We start from the raw sequence: 27,479 nt of genomic DNA, 5'->3' as shown, positions 1-27,479 counted from the left end.
GGGGTCACGACCCAGCGGATTGATACTCATTAGTGACAAGCTAATGTTGCCAAGCTAATGTTGCAGTGATTGCGTCTGCATGCCGCCATAGTTCCGTATGAAAATAGGTCTCTGTATATTCACTACGCAGTACACCCACTGCTCGCGGCAGCTTTGTCGACTTTGAACAAGCAAATTGCGAAAATCAGAAGTAAGTAGTCCCCTAGCGGATGAATCACGCGGATGTATATTGCAGTTGTCGGCCCCCCTCAGCTGATGTGAAACTAGCAGAGGTAGAGAGAGAAAAGAGGAGCTGGTGCACTGTCTGTTACAACTACAACACTGGAACAAATAGGTAACAACATTACACCAAAGGTAGACATTTTCAGTGACATCGCAGCCAACAGCATTTTGGACGTCCGAGGTCATTCAGTATCGAAATACATCGGAGGAATTATGATTCAGTGTTGCGAAAATATCTCGAATCCCGTTCCTGCTTTCCTGTTTTTTTGTGTCTAAAGGTATCAGAGGCCATTTCTTTTCGCTAGCTAGCGTTAACATGCTAGCTGCTAGCTAGTAGACAACTTGTTAATGTTAATCACATTTGACAAAGTTGCACCAAAAACACCGGGGCGTGAGTTGTAGTGAAGCTGCTATTTGTAAAGAAAATCCCATTTCTGTCCAGTCGAGCTGGCACGGAGTTATACAGCCGACAACACACGGCTTGGTCGTATTAATTAGCTTGCATGCCAAGGTTAGCTGAAAATAGCTGTAACGGTTTTGTTTGATTTAACGTCGCTAAACGTCAACTAGGCGACTGTCCACCAGTAAATAATAGGGTATGGATAAGGTCGATGATTTGTCAGTCGGACTACTGCCTTTATAACAACAGTAAGGGCAGCCTGAATAGCTAACGGCCGAGTGTTTATTTTTGCCAGCTTACTGTTTGCGAGCGAACCCTCATTGAAGCATCCGCTGGTTTAGTGAGCTAAGCTAGCACGAGCTTGCTAATAATTACCTCGAAACATTTCATTTTGGCCCATGTAATCAACGTGTACTGGACAAGACGCTTGGCGATATTTGCAAACCCTTAATCCAACTCCAAAGAAGAGTCGCGTGCTTTGTTGACTCGTTGTTTGTTAGTAGTCAACTTCTACCCTGGTTATCATTAGCTACAACGTTAGCTAGCGTTGTACTGAGAGCCAGGCATTGGCCTCAAGTCAGCTTAGAAAACACTGGCGATTACCATAGCTTGCTACGGATAGTTAGCTGTACTTTTGTCCACAACATTTGCGTTGACAGTTGCTATGAGAGTGGGTGAATTTTCTACGTCGTTACCTGTCGACTTGACAGTTGAGTATTCTGGATTTTACCACTACATCACACAACATAGAAGGTGATCAGATTTGCATGCGAAGCATATATATATATATATATATGCGCGTACTTTTTAACATAATCGCGAGCCAGACACATCCAAGTGTGTCATGGCAGTCAAGATACCCAGTTAGCTTACGTTGCTTTACCAGCAGCCTGCTAGCTTTATTTCATTAAACCGCTTTGGAAAGACGGTCTCAGCCGATACTGCCATTTTCGACGTGTACCTTATCTAAAGTGAACGCAATTATTATTTGCCACTAAGCGGGGCGTCTTTGTCGTTTATTGCGAATTTTGTCGCTTCACGTCACGAACTAGATAGCTGTCCGAGTTTGGCCGTTGGTCTAGTCGGGAGCTAGCTACATAGGTTGACACACCGGTACGCCAACTACGCATTTCCATGTAACCAATGCTACGTTAGCCAGCGGAACGGTAATCAGTCTCGATTACTTGCATATTAATGCTTTTCTCAATATAGTGACTTCACGGGTTGAGATATGGTACTTTTTGTATAGATAAAGATGCGACTGAGCTACTGTCAAAATGTATGGGACAGACTATCGATATGAGTGGCTAAACATGCTAACGATAGTCGGTGGTGGAAGACAACTACGTCAGAAATACAGGCCTCTGTAGATCATGGGTATAAAAAATGGTCACTGTCGTTCTTTAGTGGCGTTGTAGAAGAAACTCCGTAGGGCTAGTGTTTCAAGCTGTCGACCATTTAATTTCCTCAACTAATTACATTATCCGCGAGTGTGGTAGACCAGTTGTCAGAATGGACGAATAACAAAGACTAGGATGTACTGTCAGTGCAGGCCTAACGTGGCCCTGTAAGCTTGGCTAGTGTGGCGTATTTTTATGATCATTATCCACGGTATCATGGTTTAAACCAAAGCTTGGTTAACTGATTATGTCCAGTTTGTGGTCAACATGAATACTTAGGTTGGGATTTAGTAGTCTTTGTCTGTCAGATGACAAAAACATCCAACATCAGTTATCCTCAAGGCCTGTCATATACCATTGAATGATAAGCTGGTGCAAGTCACACGTATTAATATGTAAAAATAAAAAATTAACAACTAACTCTACTTTGTCCCTTACAAGCTCCTGGCCAAGTATATATGTATTATGGAATGTTATGGCCATTTTAAAGAATACCAACTTCTGATGATTTTAGTTCAAAACATATTAAAGGATAATTCAGTTTGTTTGACTTAAAGTCTGCTTTATGGTAGGTCTCTTTTGGTTTGGCTATGGCCTTGTTCATTAATACTCAAGGAAATCTTGGGCTGTTTTCTTTTTATCGTAAAGTGATACTCTGCTGATGCGTATTATAACTTGTTATTGTATGCCAGTGGTATTTATTGTCAAGGGGTAAAAAAATGACATGTTACAACAACAACAAAAACGCATTATCATTATTATTAGTTTAATTGGGAATTGTTGTTGTAGCTATGCAGCAAAGGATGATCTGTAGTCAAGGAACAAATTTATTGAACTTACCTATTAAATGATCTCTGGAAGGTATTATGATACTATTGTTATCAAGACAGTAAGACTTCATGTTTAATGGTGATTTTGTAGTTAACTAAGTTGTTAACATAAGTATACCTTCTGTTGTGACTATTATTGGGAGACTGTTTACAGACCAGGCAAGTATGGGGGTGCTGGGAACATAAACCAAGCTTTGACGATCTTTCCATATATCTGTAGAAGATGTTGAGTTGATTTTGTAAACTTGTGATCCGTGGAAGCTAATGTACGTGATGTGTATATATAATTGTTTTTAGTTATAGTTTGAGTTTTAAGGTTATTTACATGTGGTCTTCATGGCACCCAATACACACATTGTTTTGTGAGTGATAGGATTGGTTAATTGTTCTCTCTATCTTTAGGGCCAATCTTAGGAAAATTGATCAAACACTTATGCCCTTGATTATCTCAAATGTGCTTGATGATACTGAATGAGCCCTAACCTACAGCACCACAATCCAGTGGATAGATAGAAGGCTAACCATTGGTTTTGTTCTATATTCATATGTAGTTTCTTTCTCTTTGATTACAGTGAATGGTAGTGTCTAGAAAGGGTATGTCCCTTCAGGAGAGAGGTGCCAATGTCCAACCGGCCTAATTCCAATCCAGGGGGGTCACTGCGCCGTTCACAGAGGAACACTGCTGCGGCCCAGCCACAAGACCATACAGTCACGGGAAGGTGAGTCTACCTCCACATTTACTGTTCAGTTTAAGTTAAAAAAAAAAAAAAAAAAAAAAAAAAACATTTTTATGGGCACCATTGGTTGGGGATTATTTGATTGGAAAAGCGGATGAGTTGTTTAGTAAAACAGAATTTGTATTTGAGTAGTGTTGGTGCAGTTGTATTTAGTTGGTGTGTTACTTTAATGTTAAATGGTTATTTATAGCCTCCATAACTAAAACGGACATAAATCTTGCTTTTTTTCATCATACTCAAAATTTGACCAACTCTGTTGTAGCTACTTTTCATGCTACCTGAGCGGTGTTGATGATCACACGCTATGCAGACCCAGCTAGGCTAAATTATTTGAGGATTGATCAAGTCTCTTTCATGTGGCTTAATTACAGAAACCCACACTGTTCCTTGCTCTTTAATTTCCAACCTTACAGGTTGCAGTCAGAGCAGGTAAAACATAAAGCAAATTCCCCACCTGAAAGTAGAAGACCTAATTCTAAGGCTCCCAAAGCCACAGCCAGCTCAGCCACTGGCCAGTCCAGAGGGCACAGCTCAAGAAGGTACCTCTATTTTCTACTTGGTGCTTAGTATGTGTGTGTATGTACGGTTTTAGCATTTTGTCTACTTTTTGACTCTATTCTACATCTCATAAGTTCAGTGAAAAATGTTTCTTGTTTTCAAAAATTTCTAAGATGGAATTTTGTTGTTCCTTCTGCTCCCTAACAGAAGCGGTCTTACACTGTCCGTGGCTTCATTTGTGTTGCAAGACGAATCAGAGGCTGCAGGAACATCTGAACAAGAGAGATCAGGCCACCAGTCTAAGAGCGAAGGCACCCGAGGCTTGAAGCGAAGTGAAGCTCCTGACCAAATTAGTACCTTTGGACCGACCCCTGCCAAGAAGCCCAAGTCGCTCCCACCACCCAGAGAGAATACCTCAGAGACCAAGAAAAGCCCAGCTAAGTCCAAGAAAAGATCAATTGCTTCAGAACCTTCCGCATCATCAGGTCGAGGTCAAGGCAAGAAGAGTGTGGGCGCTGGGGCCCCACCAATACAGAAACGGAAGAAAGCGGAGAATCTCCCCGGTCTAAGTAGCACCGCTGGGTCCCTCCCTAATCGTACAGAGGGTAGAACTGCAAAACCCTCCAAGCTGGCGTCTAAATCGGCCGCCTCAGCCAAAGCTGGGTGTAGCAACGTGACAGACTCCTCCTCCTCCGCCTCCACTTCTTCCTCTTCCTCCGCCACAGGCACCAACAGCGCCACCACGCAGGGCGCCAGAGTCAAACAGGGAAAAGATCAGACCAAGGCACGCCGCTCTCGCTCCGCATCCAGCCCTTCCCCACGTCGTAGTACACGTGACAAGGAGCAGGCCAAAACTGCCAGCTCTTCAAAATTTGAGTGGGCAGCACGCTTTAACCCCAAAGTCAACCTGCCAAAACCTAAACTGTCCTTGCCCGGATCATCCAAAACTGAGACCTCCAAACCTGGTCCTTCAGGATTACAGGCTAAACTAGCAAGTGAGTGACAGTACCTGTATGGATAATCGTCTTTATGTTATGTACTATTTACTTATTCTTCAGAAATATTTAAGTCCATGTATTACCTTTTGGTGTCAAAACTTAAGTATAATGCATGCAAGTTTAGGGGTGTGTACTTGTAAAATTGTATTGAAAGATAGGGAGGGAGTTTAAACATTGGTTATTGTCTAGTAGTGTGTCATCACATTCTTATGTGCTTAGACAGAGGTTACATATATAGGATTAAATCTTATAGGACCTGTGATCCAAGCAGTGTCACAGCATCTGTTACAAAACCCCAATCTAAACTGATGGGAGCACATGAATGTGGTGGTGTATTTGGTGCTGCTCAACTGGGCAGCAGTTATAGTACATACATGTAAACCATATAGATAAATGCGTAACCTCAGATAAACTCTTAATTGTCTAATTAACATGCAGCGCTAGGATATCTTCATTCAGAGCTTAACCCAGCTTGTAACGTCTAGGTTTAATTTGTAAATACAGTTGGTGAAGCTGTAATGCACTACATAAAACAAAGCATGCATGTCTCTCTGCTACCATATCTATTTCACGTGTGGTGAGTGTGGGCTTCACTGGGCTGCTGAACTGGCTCAGATTTCAGAGTTAAAGGTGGAGTAAGCCATTCCTGAGAAAGACTGTTGATATTTGAACTCACAGCCAAACAAACACCCCTTTTTTAAGAGCTCCTTCAAGAGCTTGGACCCCCAAATTTATGCTAAACAGCTCTTCCGGTAATACAGCTGAGCTAACATCGCAACAATGTCATATCTTCGTTCTTTGATCGTGATGCAAAGGTGGTGTTAACCAATCATTAAGCCAGTACAGTGTATTCTCCACATCAGTATAATGACACACAGAGAAATATGTAAAGTTCATATGGTTTTGGTATATTTAACAGTGAATTGGTTGTTCTTTTAAAATTTTGAAGTGTATCACTATGACACATTTCACAGTCTACAGAGGTATTTTAAGAACTTTGTTGTGGGAAAACTGGAATCAGACATAGAATTCATTCTCACCAAAGTCCCACTGCTGCTCGAGGAGTCACTTGACATTTGGAGAGAGTGTCAAGTGACTTGTCGCTTTTTCACTTTTCCTCATAGTTAAGAAGATGTTTTTATTTTAGACTATGGAAAAAAAATGCTTCCATTCAACCTCTTGTAACCATTGTTGTCTTAATAATTTACACATTATTGTTCTGTGTTAGTTTGACTTTTTTAACTTGTGTCCCACAATTTCAGTGATGTCTTTGTTTCTAAACAAAGCCACATGGGCTCTGAGGCTTTTCAGAGGACTAGGCACAATTTAAAGCATTGCTGTCTCACTAATGTAGTTATATCACCGCTACCTAGATTTGTGAGATCAGAATCTGTACTAGAGGGAAAATTCTTCTGTGTGTACTTTCTATACTGTTTACACGGTCAACTCATATGGATTAGGATGACTTAGTCAGCCTGTCTGAAACTTAACAATTGCTAAATGCAGAAATATAAAAACGTAGATACTGCTGGTCAGTCAGCACCTTGTTGCAAATTTCTGAGGCCTTTTTATAGTTGTATGACTTGATCATTATTCTGTTTTCACAAATACTCTAAATGTACAACTCTTGAGTGACAGTATAATTGTAGTGCAGTTTATTTCTATTGACATTGGCTTGGCATGTTAAGTGGCTTATTGATCACATCAAGATGTGTTCTTGTATTTTGTAAATGAGCAAGTAGCTAGGTTATCAGGTTAGCGTTGCATTTCTCTGTTCTATAGTGGTGGACGAAGCACGTAACAGCCACGGTGTTGCTGAAAGCCAATATATTGGTCATAAGCTGAAACTGGACAGAAATAGTATGAACAGGCTATGGTAACTGACTGTTCATTGGTTGTAACCTGTTGTACCATAGGGTACAAGGGTATATATATATATATATATATATATATATATATATATATATATAAGGGTATATAGGGTATATTACAAGGCTAGTAATATATAGGTCCACTGGTTGTATACCCTGTGTAGCCCAAATTTCGAATGTAATCAAATTTAAAGCAAATACGAATTGTTTACAAAGTACAGCACCCAATCACTTCTACATTAATTTAAATAAGGTAGCATTTGGACAAAGAAAATAACTTTTGCTTCATGATAGTTTACTATTTGCAAAGCTTTAGCCACCATTTTATGAGTCCTTACTAAATAGAGCAACTTGTGTGTGAGGTGAAGTGAGTGTAAGCTACCCAGGTCAGTGTGGGGTCAGGCTGTTCTAGATGAGTGAAAGGATAGTAACCGAAATGGTTTCTGTGCCATGTGTCCTGGCCCAAATGGAGAGACCCCTCCTAAGCTGGCTTTGACGTGTTGGCACATCAGCTGACCAGAGGTACGTTATGTTTGAGGGCAGGGAAGGACTCGTATGCCGAGTCTATATTCATCTGACAGCCTCTACCTTCTAACATGCATAGCTTCTGTTACTTTCAGCTGTAATGGTAAGCATGTACTGTGTTGTTATGTGTGTGCTTCACTAGTTCTGTATGACTTTTCATTGCAAAATGTCATCTTGATCATGTTAAGTTGGTGTTACTTTAGCTTATCCTGTAGGAAACGATTCGTGATTGCGCAGAGTTACTTTTTTATCTTTGGGAAACTTATACTGAAATCTAGTGAAGAATTGCTTTTTGACCAGGTATCATTCAAAAGCAAGTGGGACACAAAAACGGATCAAATGAAATCCAAACTATAGTCAAATCTATTCAATTAATTCGGTCTTAGGCTTTTTATGTTTTATATTTATACTCCTGTATCATGAGTCAGGGATCTAGCATGAAGGTTGTCCTGTCATAGGGCCATGGTTGCGTTACTATTAATAACCATCTGGTTGGTGGTTCAGGTCTATAAACACCACACAGCCTATTACTATATTGAAAAGTTATACTAAGCAATGCTCAGCATCAATTCTTGCTCAAACACATATATTAAGATTTGCAGCTTCAGCTAAAATGTAATATAGAGCAGTGTTTTCTATTGTGCCTCCACAGCCAAAAGCCTTTGTTTAAGTTAATTGTTTAATTTAAATTAATTAGAAATATTCAGCAACTCTTGTTGTGGGCATCTACAATATTTGTCCACCATCCGGACATCGAAAGAGCTACACAAATGTCTTGCTGATTTCTGTTGACATCATGTTGGGGATATTTTCCATTTACAGTTATTTTATACTAGTGTTATCCCATATGTGAAGTTACATGTGACTTTTTCCCTCTAGGTTTGAGAAAATCCACTAAGAAGCGTAGCGAGTCTCCTCCAGCAGAGCTCCCCAGCTTTCGGAGGAGCACACGCCAAAAGACCACGGGCTCCTGTGCCAGCACCAGGTACAAACTATAAACCATTTGTTTACATGCACGCTAATGCTCCAATATTATTCATTATTCCGCATGTGACAGTATTCTGAATTTCATATGGGTCATGTAGACAGTACAGTCTATTTGGATATTCCATATCTGACCTTTATTTTCCAAATGTAACATTCATTTAGACCAGGCAAGTGACTTATATTAGTTGAACTTAAACGGCATTCTTTGAACATTTGTATTTTACAGTCAGTATTTTCTTCCAGTTTTTTGCAGCATGGATGGAATGTTTTTCCATGTATACAGTGATGCCTTGTAGATTATTCATGCCTAAAACTACAAAAAGAAACTACATAGTCACTCTTGTCTTTCCCCACGTATTGGGTCTCTACAGCAAGCAATTGAAACACAACCATCAGATTATAACTGGGTTTCATGGTAATGTGCAATTTATAGCACTGCAACACTTGGACGCTGTAGTTGCTGCGGTGCTCTAGACCTTACGTCGACACTTGACATGCACCTCCTCAGAAATGTGGTGACAAGGGCCACAAAGGCTGTGATTGGTCCAAAATGCATTTACTTGTTCACGTGACTCAGCGGTCTGACAAGCACAGTTCTCCTTTGTCCAGGCTCATACACACCATCTACTCAGACTCAGAGTAACTGGTAGGAAAACTTGGAGCAAATATACCAGTACGTACCAGTATGAAACAAAGGGAATTGGAAATAAGGGCCTCCCTCTAATAAAAGCCTGCCTCCAATAATGGCCGGGTATTCTGAGCGGCTGAGTAAATAAAGGCCCCAGCCACTATTAGAGGAAATACAGTAAATGCTTTAGACAGCATAACATCCCAACGCGCTCAACATGACGTGTTGAACATGACTTTAAATTAAGCTGAAGATGGGATGAAAATGGAGGGACAGTATTGTTTTGGTTAATGAAGGAAAACAACATGGCACAAAACAAAATTACTGCAGTGTGTTTTTTAGACCATCACTCACATTCACTTCCAGTGTCATACCAACCATTAAATATCTTGGGGAAAGACCACGCTAGACTCCCGTGTCGGGATCATTGTCTGTAACCTAGAACATCAGCTGTAGCTTCAGACGCTAGCCTCTACTAAAATATAAGGAAATGCATGACTACAAATTGGCTTTTGTGTGGTATGCATCTGAAAAGGAATAGACTTGGATGTTTTTATTGTTTACTCACCACACCTACTCCTCTAAAACTTACTTACTACTGTCAGAGTTAAACATGTTAAACATTCCTACTATAAGAATGTGTGAAAGTGCGTTAGTCATGATCGTCATGCTTTTATATGACCAGATTTGTAATACCATAATAATTATTCAGCTTGAAAAAATATTCAGGGTAACTACAGCTGTGTATTTATTTTACTTACAGTGATAACGGAATGTGCTGAACTGTGTGGGTATTCTACTGTCGCTTATATTGGTAATCTCTTTCCTCACATCACAGTCGGCGGGGCTCAGGCCTGGGCAAGCGCGGGGCAGCCGACGCTCGCCGCCAGGAGAAAATGGCCGACTCCGACAACAACCAAGATGGGGCCAACTCATCAGCTGCTCGCACTGATGAGGCATCACAAGGAGCTTCAGGTACCTTGAACCCCACCTCTTACTGTCAGATTTCAATTGAAATGTGCTTGGATAAGGAGTGTGAATTCAGGTGGAAGTGGGCATAAAGGCAAAAACTAAAAAGAAACAAAAAGGAGTATCAGTTGTGTAATAGAAATGCAAGAGTTTTCACAACCCCAGTGAACACGAGCCCCAAGTGCTCCGGGTTAAACCAGCCACTGTAGTTTGGCTTATTAGGCATTTTAAAGACGATGTTGGTGAATACGTACCCACGTGTACACATACACGCACAGAGACACAGACGGGCTGGGTTGGGAAGTTGAACGTTTAGATGCAATAAAAGCGCATTTATTTACATTGGAATTTAATGTCTACCTGAGTTTTGTTTCTCGTTTTCTTAGAAGCATCAAAAGGTCTTAAACTTGACAAGCTGTTTTTTTTTTCCTGTATCCAGCTTCAAGCTCAGTTGCTGGAGCAGTTGGCATGACCACCTCCGGAGAGAGTGAGTCTGATGATTCTGAAATGGGAAGGCTTCAAGGTATGTTAAAACCCCCTCTCGGGTTTCCATTTGATCACAATTAAAACTGAGTATTTGAGCCGTTATAAATAGTTGCTCTCTTAACCTTGTTGTATGTGTGTTTTCCTATAGCACTACTGGAGGCCAGAGGTCTCCCCCCACATCTTTTTGGGCCCCTGGGACCTCGTATGTCTCAACTGTTCCACAGGACCATAGGCAGTGGAGCCAGTGAGTACAGTATCACTTACATCAGTGTTCTTCCTGAGAGACATCCATCTTTATATGCACTCTATGTGCCCCGATCAGACAAAGCATTATGACCACTAACAGTTTAAGTGAGTAACACTGATTATCTCTTCATTACAGCACATGTTAGTGGGTGCAATAGAATAAGGAGTAAGTGAACATTTTGTCCTGAGAATGAATGTGTTAGGAGCAGGAACAATAAACTGTGTCAGAGCATCTCAAAAACTGCAGCTCTTGTGGGATGGTCCTGGTGTATATTGGTCAGAGGTCCAAGGAGGGAACAGTGGTGAACCTGGGACGGGGACATGGATGGCCAAGGCTCATTGATGCATGTAGGGAGCGAAGGCTGGCCCCTGTCGTCTGATCCGACAGTACTGTCGGAGTACTGTTCCTCAAATTACTGTAGAAATACTCTACAAGTCCAGTTGCCCTTATTCAACGCCTTTTGGATTACCATGACCTGGATGACTGAGAACTTTCACAGACATACTCAGTAGGTTTACATGCACGTGAAAAAAACGAATTATTGCCTTAATACGACTATACCAGGAGAACTTAATTGCATGTAAACACATTGCTCCGATTAAAATCGGAGTTCTCATTATCCGATTGAGACACCCACATAATGAGATTGGAATCAGAGTTTCCAATCAAATAATGTGTGTGCGCATGTTCCACAACCACTGCACTGGCGTGTGACCCCGGAACAAAAACGTCCAAGAAAGCCGATCGCAGAAGAAGAAGAGAAACAGAGCCACTAGAAGAACCATCTGAGGGATAGCACAGATCTTACCTGCACCAGAAGTAGTGTGAACATTACGTACGAGATTAAAAAATGTAGTATTATCCGTCTGGTTGTTGTTTGAAATGCCGGTCCGCCGCATGAATGACTCTTGTTTATTACATCACGTAATAGGTCAACCGGAAATTGGGCCGTATTAACGTGGTATTATCCCGCTGAAAAGACACGTATCGCCACCTAGTGTGGAGGAGGAGAACAGTTATTTGATTTTCTTGCACTGCATGTAAACTGGGACAAGGACTGTAGTCAGAAAGTCAAATTTTGAGCATAGCACGATTAAGCTCTACATGTAAACACACTGACTGTAGAACTTAATGTTGGTTCTGATAGAAAGGTGTCAAAACATACAATGTATCATAGTTCATTGGGGCTGTATAGCAGCAGACCAGTCAGGGGATGTCAGCTGTATAACAGCTCATCTTTTTGTGACAATTAAGCTATTATGATCAATTCATAATAGCTTATGAATCCATTGTGGATCTTTAAAGTCTGCCTAAGGCCCAATCCCAATTCTCCCCCTTAGCCCTTCCCCTTAATTTTGCGCATTCATGTGAGGGGTAGTGGTGTCGCAACAGCTGGCGGTAGCATCTTGGATGTTTGTTTACAGTTGTCGCCTCCACAAGCAAACAGCAGTGTGTGATGACGTAACGGCAATCGAGTGCCGTCTCATTTCCTAGGGGAATGTTTTCTAACCCTCACCCTCGTCACTGGAAATAGAGGGCTGAGGAGAAGGGGTAGACTAAGGGGAACGGCTAAAGGGTAGGGCTAAGGGGGAGAATTGGGATTGGGCCTTAGTCTATGTGTTGGACAAATAAGTACGATCTGTGGAGGTCCCAGCTCACAACTTACAGGACATCTTTGCGCCAGATAGCACAGCATACCCTCAGGGGTCTAATGGACTCCATGACTCGACAGGCAGCCAACATTAACATATATAACGTTATGCCTCAGCGGTGTAAGCATCTTTTCAATGAAACTCCATCCCTGTTTTCAGGTTCCAAGGCTCAACAGCTACTGCAGGGGCTTCAAGCCACAGGTGACGAGTCTCAACAGCTCCAAGCTGCAATAGAGATGTGCCAGCTGCTGGTGATGGGCAATGAGGAAACACTTGGTGGATTTCCTGTCAAGAGTGTGGTGCCTGCTTTGGTAAGTACTATGCTGGTGTCCGTTTTCGCTCTATGTGTAGGTTCAATGCTGGATGGTTAAAAGCCTGACATGAACCGTAAAGAGAATGACTCAAAGAATTTGTTTTTCCTGTCTTTTCTACGGCCAAAGCTAAGGGACCAACAACGGCACAAAGCCATACATGAGAGTAGTCTGCATTTGCAGTTGTTCCACATATTTTTGTGTGTTATCTACCTTTACCACCATTCTGATTTCATGTTAATATTCTCCACTTTCTTTCCCAGATTACACTGTTACAAATGGAACATAACTTTGATATTGTGAGTATGGCTTTTTTTTTGCTTTTTTTTTTTTTTTTTTTTTAAATTTTTTGTAATGCAACTGTTCTTACGCTTGCCTCTGCTCTATTCACACAGATGAATCATGCCTCACGTGCACTCACTTACATGATGGAGGCACTCCCTCGATCTTCTGCTGTGGTGGTCGATGCTATTCCTGTCTTCCTGGAGAAGGTAAAAATAATGCATTGTAATTCTGTTTTTTTCTTAAGTGTAATACCCTCATCTCAGCTATTTTCACATTGTTGTCATACTAATGCCATTTTTGGTGCAGTACTTCAGAAATCCTCCTTTTGGAATTTATTATTCATCATCATTGTGAATGGCAATATGTATATTCCGCATCCACTGCTTCATCCTTTTATTTAACATGGGTTGTTTTTTCCTCAAACTGTGGTAGTAGTGATAATAGTTGGTTACTTAAAATTATAAATATTTTTGTACCCTTAATAAATTTACCCTTATATAGTTTTTCTCCTCTTAACTTGTTTTATTTGCCATGTTAATTGTATTTTTGCATTGTCTGACCCTGCCTCTATAACTTCTGAATTTTGTCTTATCTTAATATCTTTTCCTGATCACTTATAATGAGCTGTAATTCCCAAAGGCAACCTTTTGATATGCTAATGAGCTTGTTGGTCATTCTTGTCTGCAGCTTCAGGTGATCCAGTTCATTGACGTAGCAGAACAGGCCCTGACTGCCTTGGAGATGTTGTCAAGGCGACACAGCAAAGCCATTTTGCAGGCTGTAGGTGTTGCACTGTGCCTTTTTGTTATACCTTTGAGCTGTCTTCTCTCCACCACGCCAAAATAATGTTAACATATCATCATATCATTCACACAGGGTGGACTTGCTGACTGCCTCCTCTACCTAGAATTCTTTAGCATCAATGCTCAGAGGAATGCCTTGGCCATTGCTGCCAACTGCTGCCAGAGCATAACACCAGATGAGTTTCACTTTGTTGCTGATTCTCTGCCACTGTTGACTCAGAGACTCACACACCAGGTACTTTTTTTTTCTTTGTCACACGATGATAAATTGTTAGATGCACCAACATGATGGCAGGGTTTTGAGTCGACTTTATTTAGAAACATGAAGTATTTAGAAAACATTGAGATAGCTTCACAATTCATAAATACAATTTCTTCTAAATTACATATTCTATTTTAATGAGGAAGACCTAACTGTGAAAAAAGTCATACTATCCTATTTATTTTTTAATTCTGAATGATACATTCCTATTATGTCAATGCTACAGTGAGCCAGTATCTTAAATGCATTTGGGCAAGGTTGGAAAAAAGAACGTGATTGTTGAGAGTACCTTGTTGTTGTTTGCAGTTTAAATCCATATCACTGTAACCATCTATACCTTTTGTTTTTAAGTGTGTTTTGTATAATCAGGCCGTAAAATGTGAGCATATATTATCCTTCTGTATAGATAGAGCAGAGCAGATAATCCCACTTACATTTTCTCATCTTGCTGTCAGAAAGCTTCTTAAACACAAAGTCTTTAGCCTTTGTTATATCATTTTTTGTAACACATTCACTTCAGTATTTCTGTCCTCTTTGTCATATCTCCATTTCATCTGTGCTTAAAATAGTATTTATCTCAGGATTGTGTTTCACTGAAACCTATTGGAATAATTCTCACTTAACTTACGGGGACTGTTGTCTGTCTCAGGATAAGAAGTCCGTCGAAAGCACTTGTCTCTGTTTTGCCAGGCTGGTGGACAACTTTCAACATGAAGAGGTCTGTGCCTTTTTTTTTCATTTTTCAAATGACTTAAAACCATGCTTTCTGTTTCTGCTGTTTGCCATTTCTGTATTATAGCCACCATTTGCCATCCAACTCCCAAATTATTTTACCTCTGTGATTAATTCAACAGAACCTGCTGCAGGAGGTGGCTTCACGGGACCTGTTGACTAACATTCAGCAGCTGCTGGTAGTGACCCCTCCTGTGCTCAGCTCAGGGATGTTCATCATGGTTGTGCGCATGTTTTCGCTCATGTGCTCCAACTGCCCATGCCTGGCAGTCCAGCTTATGAAGCAGAGTGAGTAACCTTTACACACACCCCAACGAGTCACACTGTGACTTGTTACTTACACTTGCAAGTTCCTACAAAAATGGGATAAGTACCACTGGATGCAACCCATAATTTTGATCCATCAAAATGTTGTATATGCAGTAGCAAAGGAATTATGTGTCAGGACAAAATGTCCTGGGTCCACTTATTAGAAATGATCATGTTTTCACTTTAGAGAAATTCATATTTTAGTTTTAAAACAATACAATTGCTAAACCGTGGCATTCTGTTTAAATGTGTTTTTTTACTTTTTGTGTTTTTTAAACAGACATAGCAGAAACTCTGCGTTTCCTCTTGTGTGGGGCATCCAATGGCAGCTGCCAAGAGCAGATTGAACTGGTGCCCCGGAGCCCCCAGGAGCTTTATGAACTGACCTCCCTCATATGGTAACATCTGTTTGCTAAGGTCACACTAGACATATGGCAAAAATGTCATTTTTGAGAGGTGGTGTGGATAACCCTGTAAATTATGCAGCATGAAAGAAAAAATGTGTGAATTAAGAAGATGCTAATAAGTGATTTGTAAAAACCACGTACATTGCCTTATTTATTGACTCCGTTTACCATGTCGGAAAGATCTACAGCTGTTCCTCAAATATTATTGCTTCTTGCTTCCAACCTTGAACCAAAGACACATTCATTCTGCCAGTTTTCAGTTAACAGTGATCTGTATGCAGCACAGTCTTGTAATAAAATGACTTGTCTGAGGGAAGTTGTTAAAAGAGAAATCAGTCCCGTTTTAATTTTAGTTGAAACTACATTAAAACTGAATTTTGTAGCTTTCTGAAACCATTTTTTTCCTTACAGTGAGCTGATGCCCTGCTTACCCAGAGAGGGCATTTTTGCCGTGGATGTCATGCTGAAGAAGGGCAGTGCCCAGACAACCGAGGGAGCGATCTGGCAGTGGAGGGATGATCGCGGATTGTGGCATCCTTACAATCGCATCGACAGCCGCATTATTGAGGTAGAAATTACTGTCACTAGTGTATTGTCTGTTTGAATCTCCGATATTTGCAGGAGATAGATTGCAATGTGTTGTGTTGCACTGTTTGCTTCAGACAGTGTTCAAATATTCAAGTATTTAATTTTGCCAGACATTCTGGACGTATTTGAAGAATGAATAATGGATTGATGCTTTTAAAGTCATTTGATGACATTAAAGCAAACTACAGTGTGTCAGCATCACCTGTATGTGATTGGGTGTATTGGGTGATAATCTTACCCTGCAGACGGCCCATCAGAATGGAGAAGATGAGATCAGCTTGTCAACCCTGGGTCGTGTGTACACAATTGACTTCAACTCTATGCAGCAGATCAATGAAGACACAGGAACAGCACGCGGTATCCAGAGGAAGCCCAATCCTCTTGCCAACCCCAATACAGGTAATTTTCCCCAACAACATGACCAAACAGTCAATATTTCCTTGCTACCTCGCCCATTTCTCACACTGGGTTAAGTTTTGGTTTATTACTTTACAGACTATAGCTCACTTTCAGTGTCTGTTGTAGTGTCTATGCCCATGGCATACATGTGTAAACCCCTTCTCTATTAAGTGTTAGCTGAACTGCACCAGTGTGTTTGACGCAATAAACCTGACCTGTTTATTGTCCATCTCCAGGGAGTCACCAAGAGGTTCGTCGAGAAGATGCACGAGCCCAGTTGATGAGGGAGGACCCTGAGCTGGCAAAGTGCTTTATCAAAACACTGTTTGGGGTCTTGTATGAGGTGTACAGCTCATCGGCCGGCCCTGCTGTCAGACACAAGTGCCTTAGAGCCATCCTCAGGATCATCTACTTTGCTGATGCAGAACTGCTGAAGGATGTGCTGAGGAACCATGCTGTGTCCAGGTAACAGTCCCTTGGCAGTATTTTCCTTTTAACATAGACATGCAGAATGGGGAAAATTGTCTCTTCAGATTTGATTAAGATTTCTTTGTTAAAAAAAAAAGTTAAAAAAATTTTTTAAAATTACTTTTCAGTAAATTTGATCTGTTTTTGATTGTTTATCTCCACAGTCACATAGCCTCCATGCTGTCCAGCCAGGACCTGAAGATTGTAGTGGGCTCTCTGCAGATGGCTGAGATCCTAATGCAGAAGCTTCCCGATGTCTTCAGCGTTTATTTCAGAAGAGAAGGTAGTGTATGATCCCGTGGAGAACTCATGCATGTCCTTATCTGCTCAACAGTGCACATGACCTACATTGACAGAAAGAAGTGAAAAGGTTGACAGTAACATTTTCTAAAATTATTCAGATACTCACTGGAGGAAGGAAATTATTGTTCAACCTTGCCACTTTTTGGTATTTATTTTGGAAAATTCATAGCTAAAAGCTGCATCTTTTCACATGTAAACTGAAACTGCTTTAGCTGAGATTCAAGATGTTGTTTGACAACTTTTACAGTGGACAAGACCTAAGTGTCCTACTCCTGACTGAAGCTAAGCATAATCCACATGACAAGTAGTTACTAGTAATTTGAAATCAATTTAATTTGCCAGTAGTGCTGCTTGTGTTAACTCGTGCTTTTGATTTCCCAGTACATGTTAGTTGAGCCACAGTCCTCAGAGACATAAGTAATGCTTGCCTAACTGGCATGTTGTACATTGTGCTAGTTTTAAGGTGTTCCTGTAATACCTGTCTTTCTTGCTTCTCTTCCAGGTGTAATGCATCAGGTGAAGAACCTTGCAGAGTCTGAGAGCTTTCTAGTCACGAGTCCCCCAAAGGCGTGTCCTAGTGGCACAGCCAGTCTCTGCACTACCACCATTAGCACTGCGTCCACCACTTCTGCTAATAATGCAACTCCTGACCTGGGCTCGCCCAGCTTCCAGCACAGCATGGACGACTCACTGGACCTCAGCCCACAGGGGTGAGTCTGAGGCTAAATGTGGCTTTGGGCTGGCTGTTTGCAGAAGTGTCTTAAAAAAATATGTTTGTAGCACAGGGCCATATTCACTTTCACTCCAGAAACTTTATTCAAAAATATAAGTATGTTAGTGTGTGCATTTTGATGTATGTTTGTCATACTGACATATAGTATGTTTGTATGACAGTCCCATTGTAATGAATTGGCCCAAAAAGTTATATAAAAGTAATTTTCTTTTCCTGGCAGGCGGTTAAGTGATGTCCTAAAGAGGAAACGACTACCTAAAAGAGGGCCGAGGAGGCCCAAATACTCTCCCCCAAGGGATGATGATAAAGTAGACAATCAGGGTAAGTGTTGCTGTGCTGTTATGTGCAATGATTAAACATGCCCACTAGATGCATTTGGAGACTTTAAAGCATGTTAGGTGATATTTTGTTCAAAAGGCTTCCCACCAGAAGTACATATACTTCTTTCTTTTAACACAATGTTACCATATTTGAATCTAGGTTCATACTTTCTCCAAACAAATTTCAAAGAAGTACTTTTTTAATTTCTTTTGTTTCAAGTATTTTATATTCCTGCATAGATGCGTGACTCCCAGCTTTACTACACAGCTAATACCTCCATAACTGATGGATTTACTGTCTCTGTTGCAGCTAAAAGCCCTACCAGTACTCAGTCGCCCAAATCATCCTTCTTGGCCAGTCTCAATCCCAAGACCTGGGGGAAGCTGGGTGCACAAACCAACAATGCCAACTCAGAGCCCTCACGTACAGCAGGGGTGAGTGGCCTGGCAAGAGCACCTCCGAAGGACTCGATTTCAAACAACAGGTACGACACTTTTACTCACTCTTCTATCAGCCTCTGACAAATGATTTTGGGTCATTAGCGTCATTTTGATGGGTAAGCAACAGGGTGAAGTGGGTGGTGAAAGGAAGCAATAGTAATTCAAACATTAGAAAAATTTGATCTTGATGTTAACTAGCTGCTAGAGATGTGTAGGAAACTAGAAAAATAGTTCATAAACCAGTGTCCAGTGATAGTTTAAAGATATGACAGCTGCATCAAGTCACAAACTTTATTCCTCACACATTCTTCACATAGGGGGAAAAAAACAAACATGCAGAATAGTAAATTAACATGTTAAGTGAGTTTTTGTAATCTATGTCATGGTATTTTTCAAAATTCTGACGGTATCATTGTATTTTTTATTTTTTATTTTCATGAATAATTACAAGTTCACAACATGTTCTAAGATGAAATTCAGGGACATTTACAGCTGGGAGGTAAAAAAAAAAAAAAAAATCAATCTTATCAAGATGAACAGAAGAAACAGGCACTATTATGTTTTCATTTATTTTGACGTATTTATTCATATTTAAACCAGGTGAGATTTTTTTACTGGGGGTGGGAGGGGGCTGTTTAAAGATCACCAACCATAATAATATTAATAAATTAAGTGATGTCGTGATTACCAGATTCTTCTTCAACGAGTGCACACTTTCACACATTTTTAGAAGGCGTAGTTAGGGCGCTTCTATTTCACCTGGCAATGACAAATAGGGCTACTATTTTCTGATTGGCTGATTGTCTCGTCTTCGTCCGCTTATCCGGGTCCGGGTCGCAGGGGCAGCAGATTGACTGATTGGTCAAGGATATTTTCTGATTGGCTGATTGGTCGAGGATATTTTCTGATTGGCTGATTGGTCGATGGTGAGCAGAGAAGCCTGCCCTCACCTCATCTATTCATAGGTTACTATTGTCTTTTGAAGTCTGTTTGCGGCAGGTTTCATCATTCTTTGGCATGAGAAATGTTTTGTGTGGCGTGCGAGCAGGTGAACTTATTGAAATGCGCATGTCTCAAACTCTGCTGAAACACATGTAAACTGCTACGTCTGTAATGTCAATAGTAGCGTGATCAGCTACCGTAGTAACTCGCTGTACTCTTTGTGCAGCATTTTTTTCTCATTCATAACACACTAAAATCGGAGACAGCTTTAGAGGGGGGGACAAATAGGGACTTTTTGTCATCCTAAAAAACCCACAGAACTAGCAGGGCACCTCTTTTGGAACTAGTTCTTCTTGTTCTGCTGCAAAATTAACATCTTCACCAAGCCTCACAGTGACGCGTGTTTAGAATCGTTACTCTGAGAATGTTGCGATCAGAAACAGTGTCTCATGGTGCAGTTCCAAACGCTGTATAATCAAATATGCAAATATGCCGGTATATTAAAAATTCATGACCAAAAATAATACCGGTATTCAGTATGAACCGGTATACCACCCAGCCCTAGTTCAACCTCAATGACTTTTTGAATGCATTTAAATCTGCTTTAACCATAATGTGCTTATCTGATATTTTACATAACTCTGGTGTTATTAACTACAGTGGGTATAAATTAAATGAAAGTAAGATAAACTATGTATGACAGTATGACTGTGTCACTGGTTGCTAACCACTGTTTTTCCCCTTCTCTGATCATGCAGAGACAAAATAAAGGCGTGGATCAAAGAACAGGCGAGCAAGTTTGTGGAGCGCTACTTCAATTCTGAGAATGTGGATGGCAGCAACCCTGCACTGAATGTACTCCAGAGACTTTGCACAGCCACTGAGCAGCTCAACCTGCAGGTAAAACATACACTGTGACAACCTGTTTATCATTAAGCATTTAAGAACTTGAATAGCTATTTTAGAACGGTCATAAAAGTTGCAGTTTCTGTAGTAAAAAGTAACTGGATACCTCCGGACCTGACAATCAAGACAGAGTAATCAGTTTACTGACTGACTGGATTTGACATCGCAAAGTGATTGTGTTAATTAGTATAGAACTAAAACTATATTCATCATGGTGTGTTTCCCAGGTGGATGGTGGAATGGAGTGTTTAGTGGAGATTTCCACTATTGTATCCGAATCCGATGTGTCGTCTTTTGAGATCCAGCACAGTGGGCTGGTGAAGCAGCTCCTGGTCTACCTGACCACCAGCACAGACAGGGAATTACTGAGTCGTGACGTGCGGCTTAAGAGGTTCCTTCATGTGTTTTGTGGTTGTCCGGTGAGAGAATAAAATATTTTGCATTATATGAAAATATCTCTTGTATGCTAAGACAGTGGAAGCTGTAAACACACATCAGAGGGTTGGTGACCAACTCTGCTTGTGATCTCTTGTTGGCCTTCTTAATTTCTCTTCTCCTTTATCCTCTGCTATTCGCTCTGCAGATTCCAGGCATGGAGCCTGTAGGTCGTCTGGAACCAACAGAGAACGCTCCTTACCTGGCGCTGGTGCACAAAATGAACAGCTGTCTAAGCCAAATGGAGCAGTTCCCTGTCAAGGTGCACGACTTCCCCAGCGGCAACGGCAATGGCAGCAGGTCTGTGTTTTCGCATACATTTTATATTAAACTTTTTAGTGACATTGTTGGGTGGACTTATTTTTATTTTAATTGTGATTTTCTCTCTCCAGGGGATCTCAGGCACTGAAGTTCTTTAACACGCATCAGCTCAAGTGTCAGCTGCAGAGACACCCAGACTGCACTAATGTCAAACAGTGGAAAGGCGGCCCTGTGAAAATTGACCCCCTGGCCCTTGTGCAGGCTATTGAGAGATACCTTGTTGTCAGAGGTAAGGGACTGCAGGGCTTTGAAGATGTTGAATGTTTACAGGAGACGCCAGTGGCCCCTTCAGACAGACAGCACTATAGCATAAATATGTAACTTGGTTGAATCCCTACAAGCCAAATCTGATTGTTTGTTGACAAAAGTAGTTCTTTTAGCTATTTCTATACCTTGCTGCTCTGTTGGAATCAACAGAATTTAAATCTTGTCTCCCAGGATATGGTCGCATCAGGGAAGAAGATGAAGACAGTGACGATGACGGTTCAGATGATGAAATAGATGAGTCGTTGGTATGTGATTCCCTTCATGTCAAATGAGGCTTATCATTGTTTTGGTATGCCGACAATCCTCTAAATTTGCATTTCACCTGAATCTAACTTTAACTTTATTATTATTTATACATAATGTGTATTTTTTCTTTGGTTATTCAGGCAGCACAGTTCCTGAATTCTGGCAGTGTGCGCCACAGACTACAGTTTTACATTGGTGACCACCTGCTACCATACAACATGACAGTCTACCAGGCTGTACGGCAGTACAGTCTTCAGGCAGAGGAAGAAAGGGAGTCAACGGACGATGAGGCAAACCCACTTGGGCGCGCTGGCATCTGGACAAAAACACACACAATATGGTGAAATGTCACATTCTTAAAAATAGGACTACTGCCGCTTAAACTTGCTGTTGTTGATCACTCTAAAGTTTTCTTGTGAATTTGGGACAAAAGAGCAGCCTTTTGTAGGATTTGGCTGGCATTTAGCCTGACCTTGAATGGCCACTTAGTTGAGATATTGTTAGTGATGTCTAGCAAAGCAAATGACACATGTTCAAATGTCCAATTCTGAAACCAAAAGTGTTGTAACTAGTTTTATTGTAGAATGCTTTCTTTTGAAAATCTTTCCTTAAATTTACATTACATGTAAATGTAATAATAGATTTTCATTTACTTTACATTTATTACTTTGACTTACAGTGTTGATCTTGAAACGTGAAACTCAAAATGTTCTGTCATGTCTCTTGACAGGTATAAGCCTGTGAGAGAGGACGAGGATGGTAGCAAAGATGCTGTGGGTGGAAAGAGAGGCCGAGCCCAGACTGCTCCTACCAAAACCTCACCTCGCAACGCCAAGAAGCAGGATGAGCTGTGGCATGGTGACAGCCTTAAATATCTAACATAGGAATGATGCTTTGGTCAAACTAGGTTTAATAGTGCCAACACACTCTGAAGTCGTCATGATTTTCATGTAAACAGTTATCCTTTCCTAGTTAGTAGTATCCTAGTTAAGATGTTTAGAGATCAAAAAACTAATTGTTTGACCAGATAAAGATCAGACCACTTCTCCTTAATCTGTTTCTCACAAGTCTGAGTTTATGAAAGTGATGAAATTAATGCCGCTGTTTGCCATGTCCTCCAGATGGTGTATGTCCCAGCGTCCTCAATCCCTTAGAGACATACCTCACTTCGGAGCCACCAGAGACCATAACCTTTGATGACCCTTCTTTAGAGGTCAACCTGCTGCTGAGGGTCCTGCACTCCATCAGTAGATACTGGTTCTACTTGTATGATGTGAGTCTCCTTCCCACTCAATTGGTTTGTTTCAAGTTGCCTTGAATTCAAGAGCCAAACAGTTTGAGCCTATAAATAATTATGAGAATTTAAACTGATAAACCACTAAACATTGATCACTTAATGAATAATCTCCCAATTCATGCAAGTGGCCATTTGTGAGATGTAATGTGAATGTTTTTGGTTGTTTTGCAGAATGCTGCATGTAAGGAAATTATCCCTACCAGTGAGTTCATTAACAGTAAGCTGACAGCCAAAGCTAACCGTCAGCTGCAAGACCCTCTGGTCATCATGACAGGAAACATCCCCACTTGGCTCATTGAGCTTGGAAAGACGTGGTAAGTGTTTGATCCTGATGAATGACAGAAGGAACTAGAAGACTATCATTCACTGGCATTGCAAAGCTGCAATGCCAGATAAATATTAATGAGCAAGGATATGTTGAGGTAATTCTAACTGGTGCTTTCAACCCATTTTTTTTCTTTTTCGCTCCATCTCTACAGCCCCTTCTTCTTCCCCTTTGACACCCGGCAGATGTTGTTCTATGTTACTGCCTTTGACCGCGACAGAGCCATGCAACGGCTGCTGGACACAAACCCTGAGATCAACCAGTCAGATTCTCAGGACAGCAGAGTTGCACCACGTCTTGACAGGAAAAAGGTGCTGTGTGTTTAAGGAAGCATTGCGCTTATGTTGTTAGAGCCTAGTACTCCACAACCCTTGTGGCCTGCAACCTGCTGAAAGTGTACCACTGTAGTTGTCATCAGTCATGTCATGCCCTCCTTTGTCTTGTGCTTTCAGAGGACGATAAACCGTGATGAGCTCTTAAAACAGGCCGAGTCTGTCATGCAGGACCTTGGCAGCTCGAGGGCCATGCTGGAGATTCAGTATGAGAACGAGGTACCTTTGAGTTGCAGTTATCTGAAAATTCAAATGTTTACTGTATATTTCTATGCAGAAAAGTCTTCATTTTTATTTTCTTCCAGGTTGGCACAGGTTTAGGTCCCACTCTGGAGTTCTACGCTCTGGTGTCTCAGGAGCTTCAGCGAGCTGATCTTGGCCTTTGGAGAGGCGAAGAGGTTACTCTGGCTAATCCTAAGGGTACCAATCTCTATTTGCTAATTAGAAAAAATATAGGGTATCCAGTGTTTCCCATACGTTTTGATCAGATTGATAAAACAGTTGGACCTTCACATGTGCATTTTAAAGATGCTGTGTTTGCTGGGAACATGACTCAGTTGTTTTGGGGGTTTATCTAAGTATAATTTCACCGTATGGGGAAAAAACAGAAACGGTTTTGTATATTTATTATTTTTTTCTTGGCATAATATTAATCACACTTTTTTCTCACTCGATAGGAAACCAAGAGGGAACTAAGTACATGTTCAGCTCCAGAGGACTGTTTGCTGTTCCCTTTGGCAGGACAACCAAACCAGCACACATAGCCAAAATCAAAATGAAGTTCCGTTTCTTAGGGAAACTAATGGCCAAAGCCATTATGGACTTCAGACTGGTAATGACTCTTTTATTTGTTTATAGATCATTAAGAATTTAGACTTGTTTCGACCCCCTGAAGCCATTTTATACATATTTTTTCATTTATTGTATTTGTGCTTAAGAGTGTATTTTAATGGACTTCTTGAACCCGTTTCCTCCCGTCCGTCTTTCCAGCTGGATCTGCCTTTGGGGCTGCCGTTTTATAAGTGGATGCTGCGGCACGAGATGTCTATAAGCTCCCATGACCTGGTAAACATTGATCCTAGTGTGGCCAAGTCCATCCAGCACCTGGAGGATATCATCCGCCAGAAGAAGAGGCTGGAGCAGGACAGATCTCAGGTGAAGCACAGATTCAGAGAAATCTGATTAATGCATTGTTCCTCAAACATTTAAAATTGCTCTTTTTCCATTTGTTAACATCAAGTATGTTTGTGTCTGTCAGACAAGGGAGACCCTACAGCAGGCTCTAGAGAGCTTGAACATGAACGGCTGCTCAGTGGAGGACCTGGGTTTGGACTTCACCCTTCCAGGGTTCCCAAACATTGAGCTGAAGAAAGGTGGCAAAGACGTCCCAGTCACAATCTACAACCTGGAGGAGTATCTCAGGGTATACAATACTCTCACTTTCATCCTTTTCTCTTTTTAGTGTTCTTCATAATGCTAACCTTTTTTGTTCTTTCTCCTTCTGTAGTTGGTGGTGTACTGGACTCTAAATGAAGGAGTATCCAGACAATTTGAGTCATTTAGGGAAGGGTTTGAGTCAGTCTTCCCGTTGCATCACCTGCAGTATTTCTACCCAGAGGAGGTAAGAGACATTCTGTTGTTTTAAAATGAAAACTAGTCATGGCTTTTGTTCACTGACTCTCTTTTCTGTTCTTTAATTGCTGTAGCTTGACCAGTTGCTGTGCGGCAGTAAATCAGAGACGTGGGATGTGAAGACGCTGATGGAGTGCTGTCGACCGGACCACGGATACACACATGACAGGTGAGACCCGACTGTGACAGAAACAGGAAGTGTTGCATCAAAATAGCTGTTGGTCATAAAAGCTCCAGCCATCATTTTAAAAAGGGTTCCATGAAATATAAGTTAAGCCTCAAGTTTGATTTTATTTCCTTGTGTTTCTGCAGCCGTGCAGTTCGGTTCCTGTTTGAGGTGCTGAGCAGCTTCGACGCAGAGCAGCAGAGACTCTTTCTGCAGTTTGTCACAGGAAGCCCGAGACTGCCAGTTGGAGGTGAGCCTCATTATTTAACCTTAAGGAGGCTTCAGACTTGACTGTATTGTGAGTTTGATTCACACTCACTAATGCACTGACCTTGTCTGTCAGGTTTCCGGAGCTTAAATCCCCCTCTGACGATTGTGAGGAAGACGTTTGAGTCGACGGAGAACCCTGACGACTTCCTGCCATCAGTCATGACCTGTGTCAACTACCTGAAGCTGCCTGACTACTCCAGCATAGAGATCATGCGAGAGAAACTGTTGATCGCTGCCCGTGAGGGCCAGCAGTCTTTCCACCTTTCCTGATCTCGCCACATCTCACGTTCAAATGCCTTCTACAGCGACTGATTAAATCATGACTTCCTTCTTAGTTTTTTTGTAATCACATACATTAAGGCTCTGTGTACAGCCTTCTTGTTAGAGAAAGCAGCTTGCAGAAAAATTAAGACTTTAAATATATATTTGCTGCCCCTGTCTCTCAAAAAAAATATAAAAAAAATAAAAAAATGGAAAGGTGTTCCATGACTCAGAACTTAAAATATTAAAAAAAAAGAGAGAGTAAAAACTTATATCAGTAGTTGAGTAATGTTAAAAGATGAAAACATCTGGGTGACATTTTAAATTGCATTGCTATGTGATATTTAAAAAAAGAAAAGGGATGTCTCCTCTTCAGAGTGGTGGACAGCGTCACTGGGTGTCGGGGTGGATGGGGAGGGGGGGTTCATTGAGCAAGCTAGGTTTACTTTAGCTCCAAAGATCATTTGTACAGACAAATTTGCAGACTTTGCTCATTCTACACATTTGATAGAATAGCTCTTTGTTTTCATGTCTCCCCTCGGTTTGTCTGTTCGCATTACGTTCTGTATTATATTGGCCCCGGTTTGTGTGTTGCATTTTTGGTTTGCCCCCCTCGTGTGTCTTCGCTTCCAGTTGTGGAAAACGAGAGTTGGAGTTGGTTGAATGCGGGTTGTGATGAACTCATATTATCTTTTTCTCCCCTCTACCCGAGTTGAGATTGTGTTCTGGCCTCCTTATTATAGAGAGTTGTAACCAATGTGTTGATCAGGTAAATTTGTTTTGCTCTTATTTTGATAGAGTTAGTGTCTTTCTGTTGGGCCCTACTGTAATGTGTAGGGTTATCTTGGTAGACCAAGCTCTGAGCAACCCTCAACACATAATGTAGCTGGGCACAAAATTTGGCTGGTCTTATTTTATCGTTTCATGGCCAGATAGCATTTCAAGTTCATTTATGGAATAAAGTATATATGCAGTTTCACACCCTGTTTGAGGTGGGAATGTCTGCTTTACCCTTTTTTTTTTTTTTTTTTTTTAATTTTCTATATTGTCTTTATTTCTTGCTGTAGTTGATTATTATTATTTTTTTCTTTGCACTGCTGGCTTGGAACAAACCGTGGTGTGCACCTGCAGTCTGTGGCCAGGGGAGGGCGCCACCGTATGCTCTCCTGGCCCAATCGTTCATGTGCTGGTTTCTAAGATCTGCAATAATTTACTGCATCAGGTTCATGTTTTTACCTGAACATAAATAAAGTTAACTGTTTGACTCA

At 41.1% G+C, this 27,479-nt stretch overlaps 1 protein-coding gene across 7 annotated transcripts; it reads left to right on the top strand.

Moving 5' to 3' along the window:
* The first annotated feature begins 197 nt into the window (after window positions 1-197).
* Window positions 198-27,479, top strand: trip12 (thyroid hormone receptor interactor 12). Of its 7 annotated transcripts, none has more exons than XM_047593597.1 (42): window positions 198-334; window positions 3,425-3,571; window positions 4,003-4,128; window positions 4,295-5,082; window positions 8,361-8,466; window positions 9,935-10,071; window positions 10,505-10,588; window positions 10,700-10,795; window positions 12,610-12,761; window positions 13,025-13,060; window positions 13,157-13,252; window positions 13,734-13,826; window positions 13,923-14,084; window positions 14,761-14,829; window positions 14,966-15,131; window positions 15,433-15,550; window positions 15,971-16,127; window positions 16,393-16,546; window positions 16,783-17,011; window positions 17,179-17,297; window positions 17,820-18,027; window positions 18,271-18,371; window positions 18,681-18,855; window positions 20,512-20,653; window positions 20,887-21,078; window positions 21,243-21,394; window positions 21,487-21,644; window positions 21,854-21,927; window positions 22,069-22,268; window positions 22,659-22,786; window positions 23,050-23,201; window positions 23,397-23,539; window positions 23,705-23,861; window positions 24,003-24,101; window positions 24,188-24,302; window positions 24,560-24,714; window positions 24,873-25,037; window positions 25,141-25,305; window positions 25,390-25,503; window positions 25,589-25,683; window positions 25,827-25,930; window positions 26,024-27,479. In XM_047593597.1, exons 2-42 carry the CDS (start codon window positions 3,474-3,476, stop codon window positions 26,218-26,220), a joined length of 6,177 nt encoding a protein of 2,058 aa, XP_047449553.1. In that variant the 5' UTR covers window positions 198-334; window positions 3,425-3,473; the 3' UTR covers window positions 26,221-27,479. The 7 variants fall into 7 exon arrangements, with proteins under 7 accessions (XP_047449553.1, XP_047449557.1, XP_047449556.1 ...); XM_047593601.1 differs by lacking the exon at window positions 198-334 and adding an exon at window positions 353-500 and having other exon boundaries at window positions 16,477-16,546; XM_047593600.1 differs by lacking the exon at window positions 198-334 and adding an exon at window positions 353-500 and having other exon boundaries at window positions 16,474-16,546.

This window comes from Mugil cephalus, chromosome 9, assembly GCF_022458985.1.
Source record: "Mugil cephalus isolate CIBA_MC_2020 chromosome 9, CIBA_Mcephalus_1.1, whole genome shotgun sequence".
Lineage (NCBI taxonomy): Eukaryota > Metazoa > Chordata > Actinopteri > Mugiliformes > Mugilidae > Mugil > Mugil cephalus.
The sequence above is the reverse complement of the archived record's forward strand: the minus strand, read 5'-3'. Positions and strand labels throughout refer to the sequence as shown.

What these genes read in the sequence shown, in the direction of transcription:
- trip12 (XM_047593597.1), top strand. Translation starts at nt 3,474, where the DNA reads ATGTCCAACCGGCCTAATTCCAATCCAGGGGGGTCACTGCGCCGTTCA. An exon ending in GGCTCCTGTGCCAGCACCAG is followed by an intron (nt 8,467 to 9,934) that starts GTACAAACTATA and finishes CTCACATCACAG; the next exon opens with TCGGCGGGGCTCAGGCCTGG. An exon ending in CCATTATGGACTTCAGACTG is followed by an intron (nt 24,715 to 24,872) that starts GTAATGACTCTT and finishes CCGTCTTTCCAG; the next exon opens with CTGGATCTGCCTTTGGGGCT.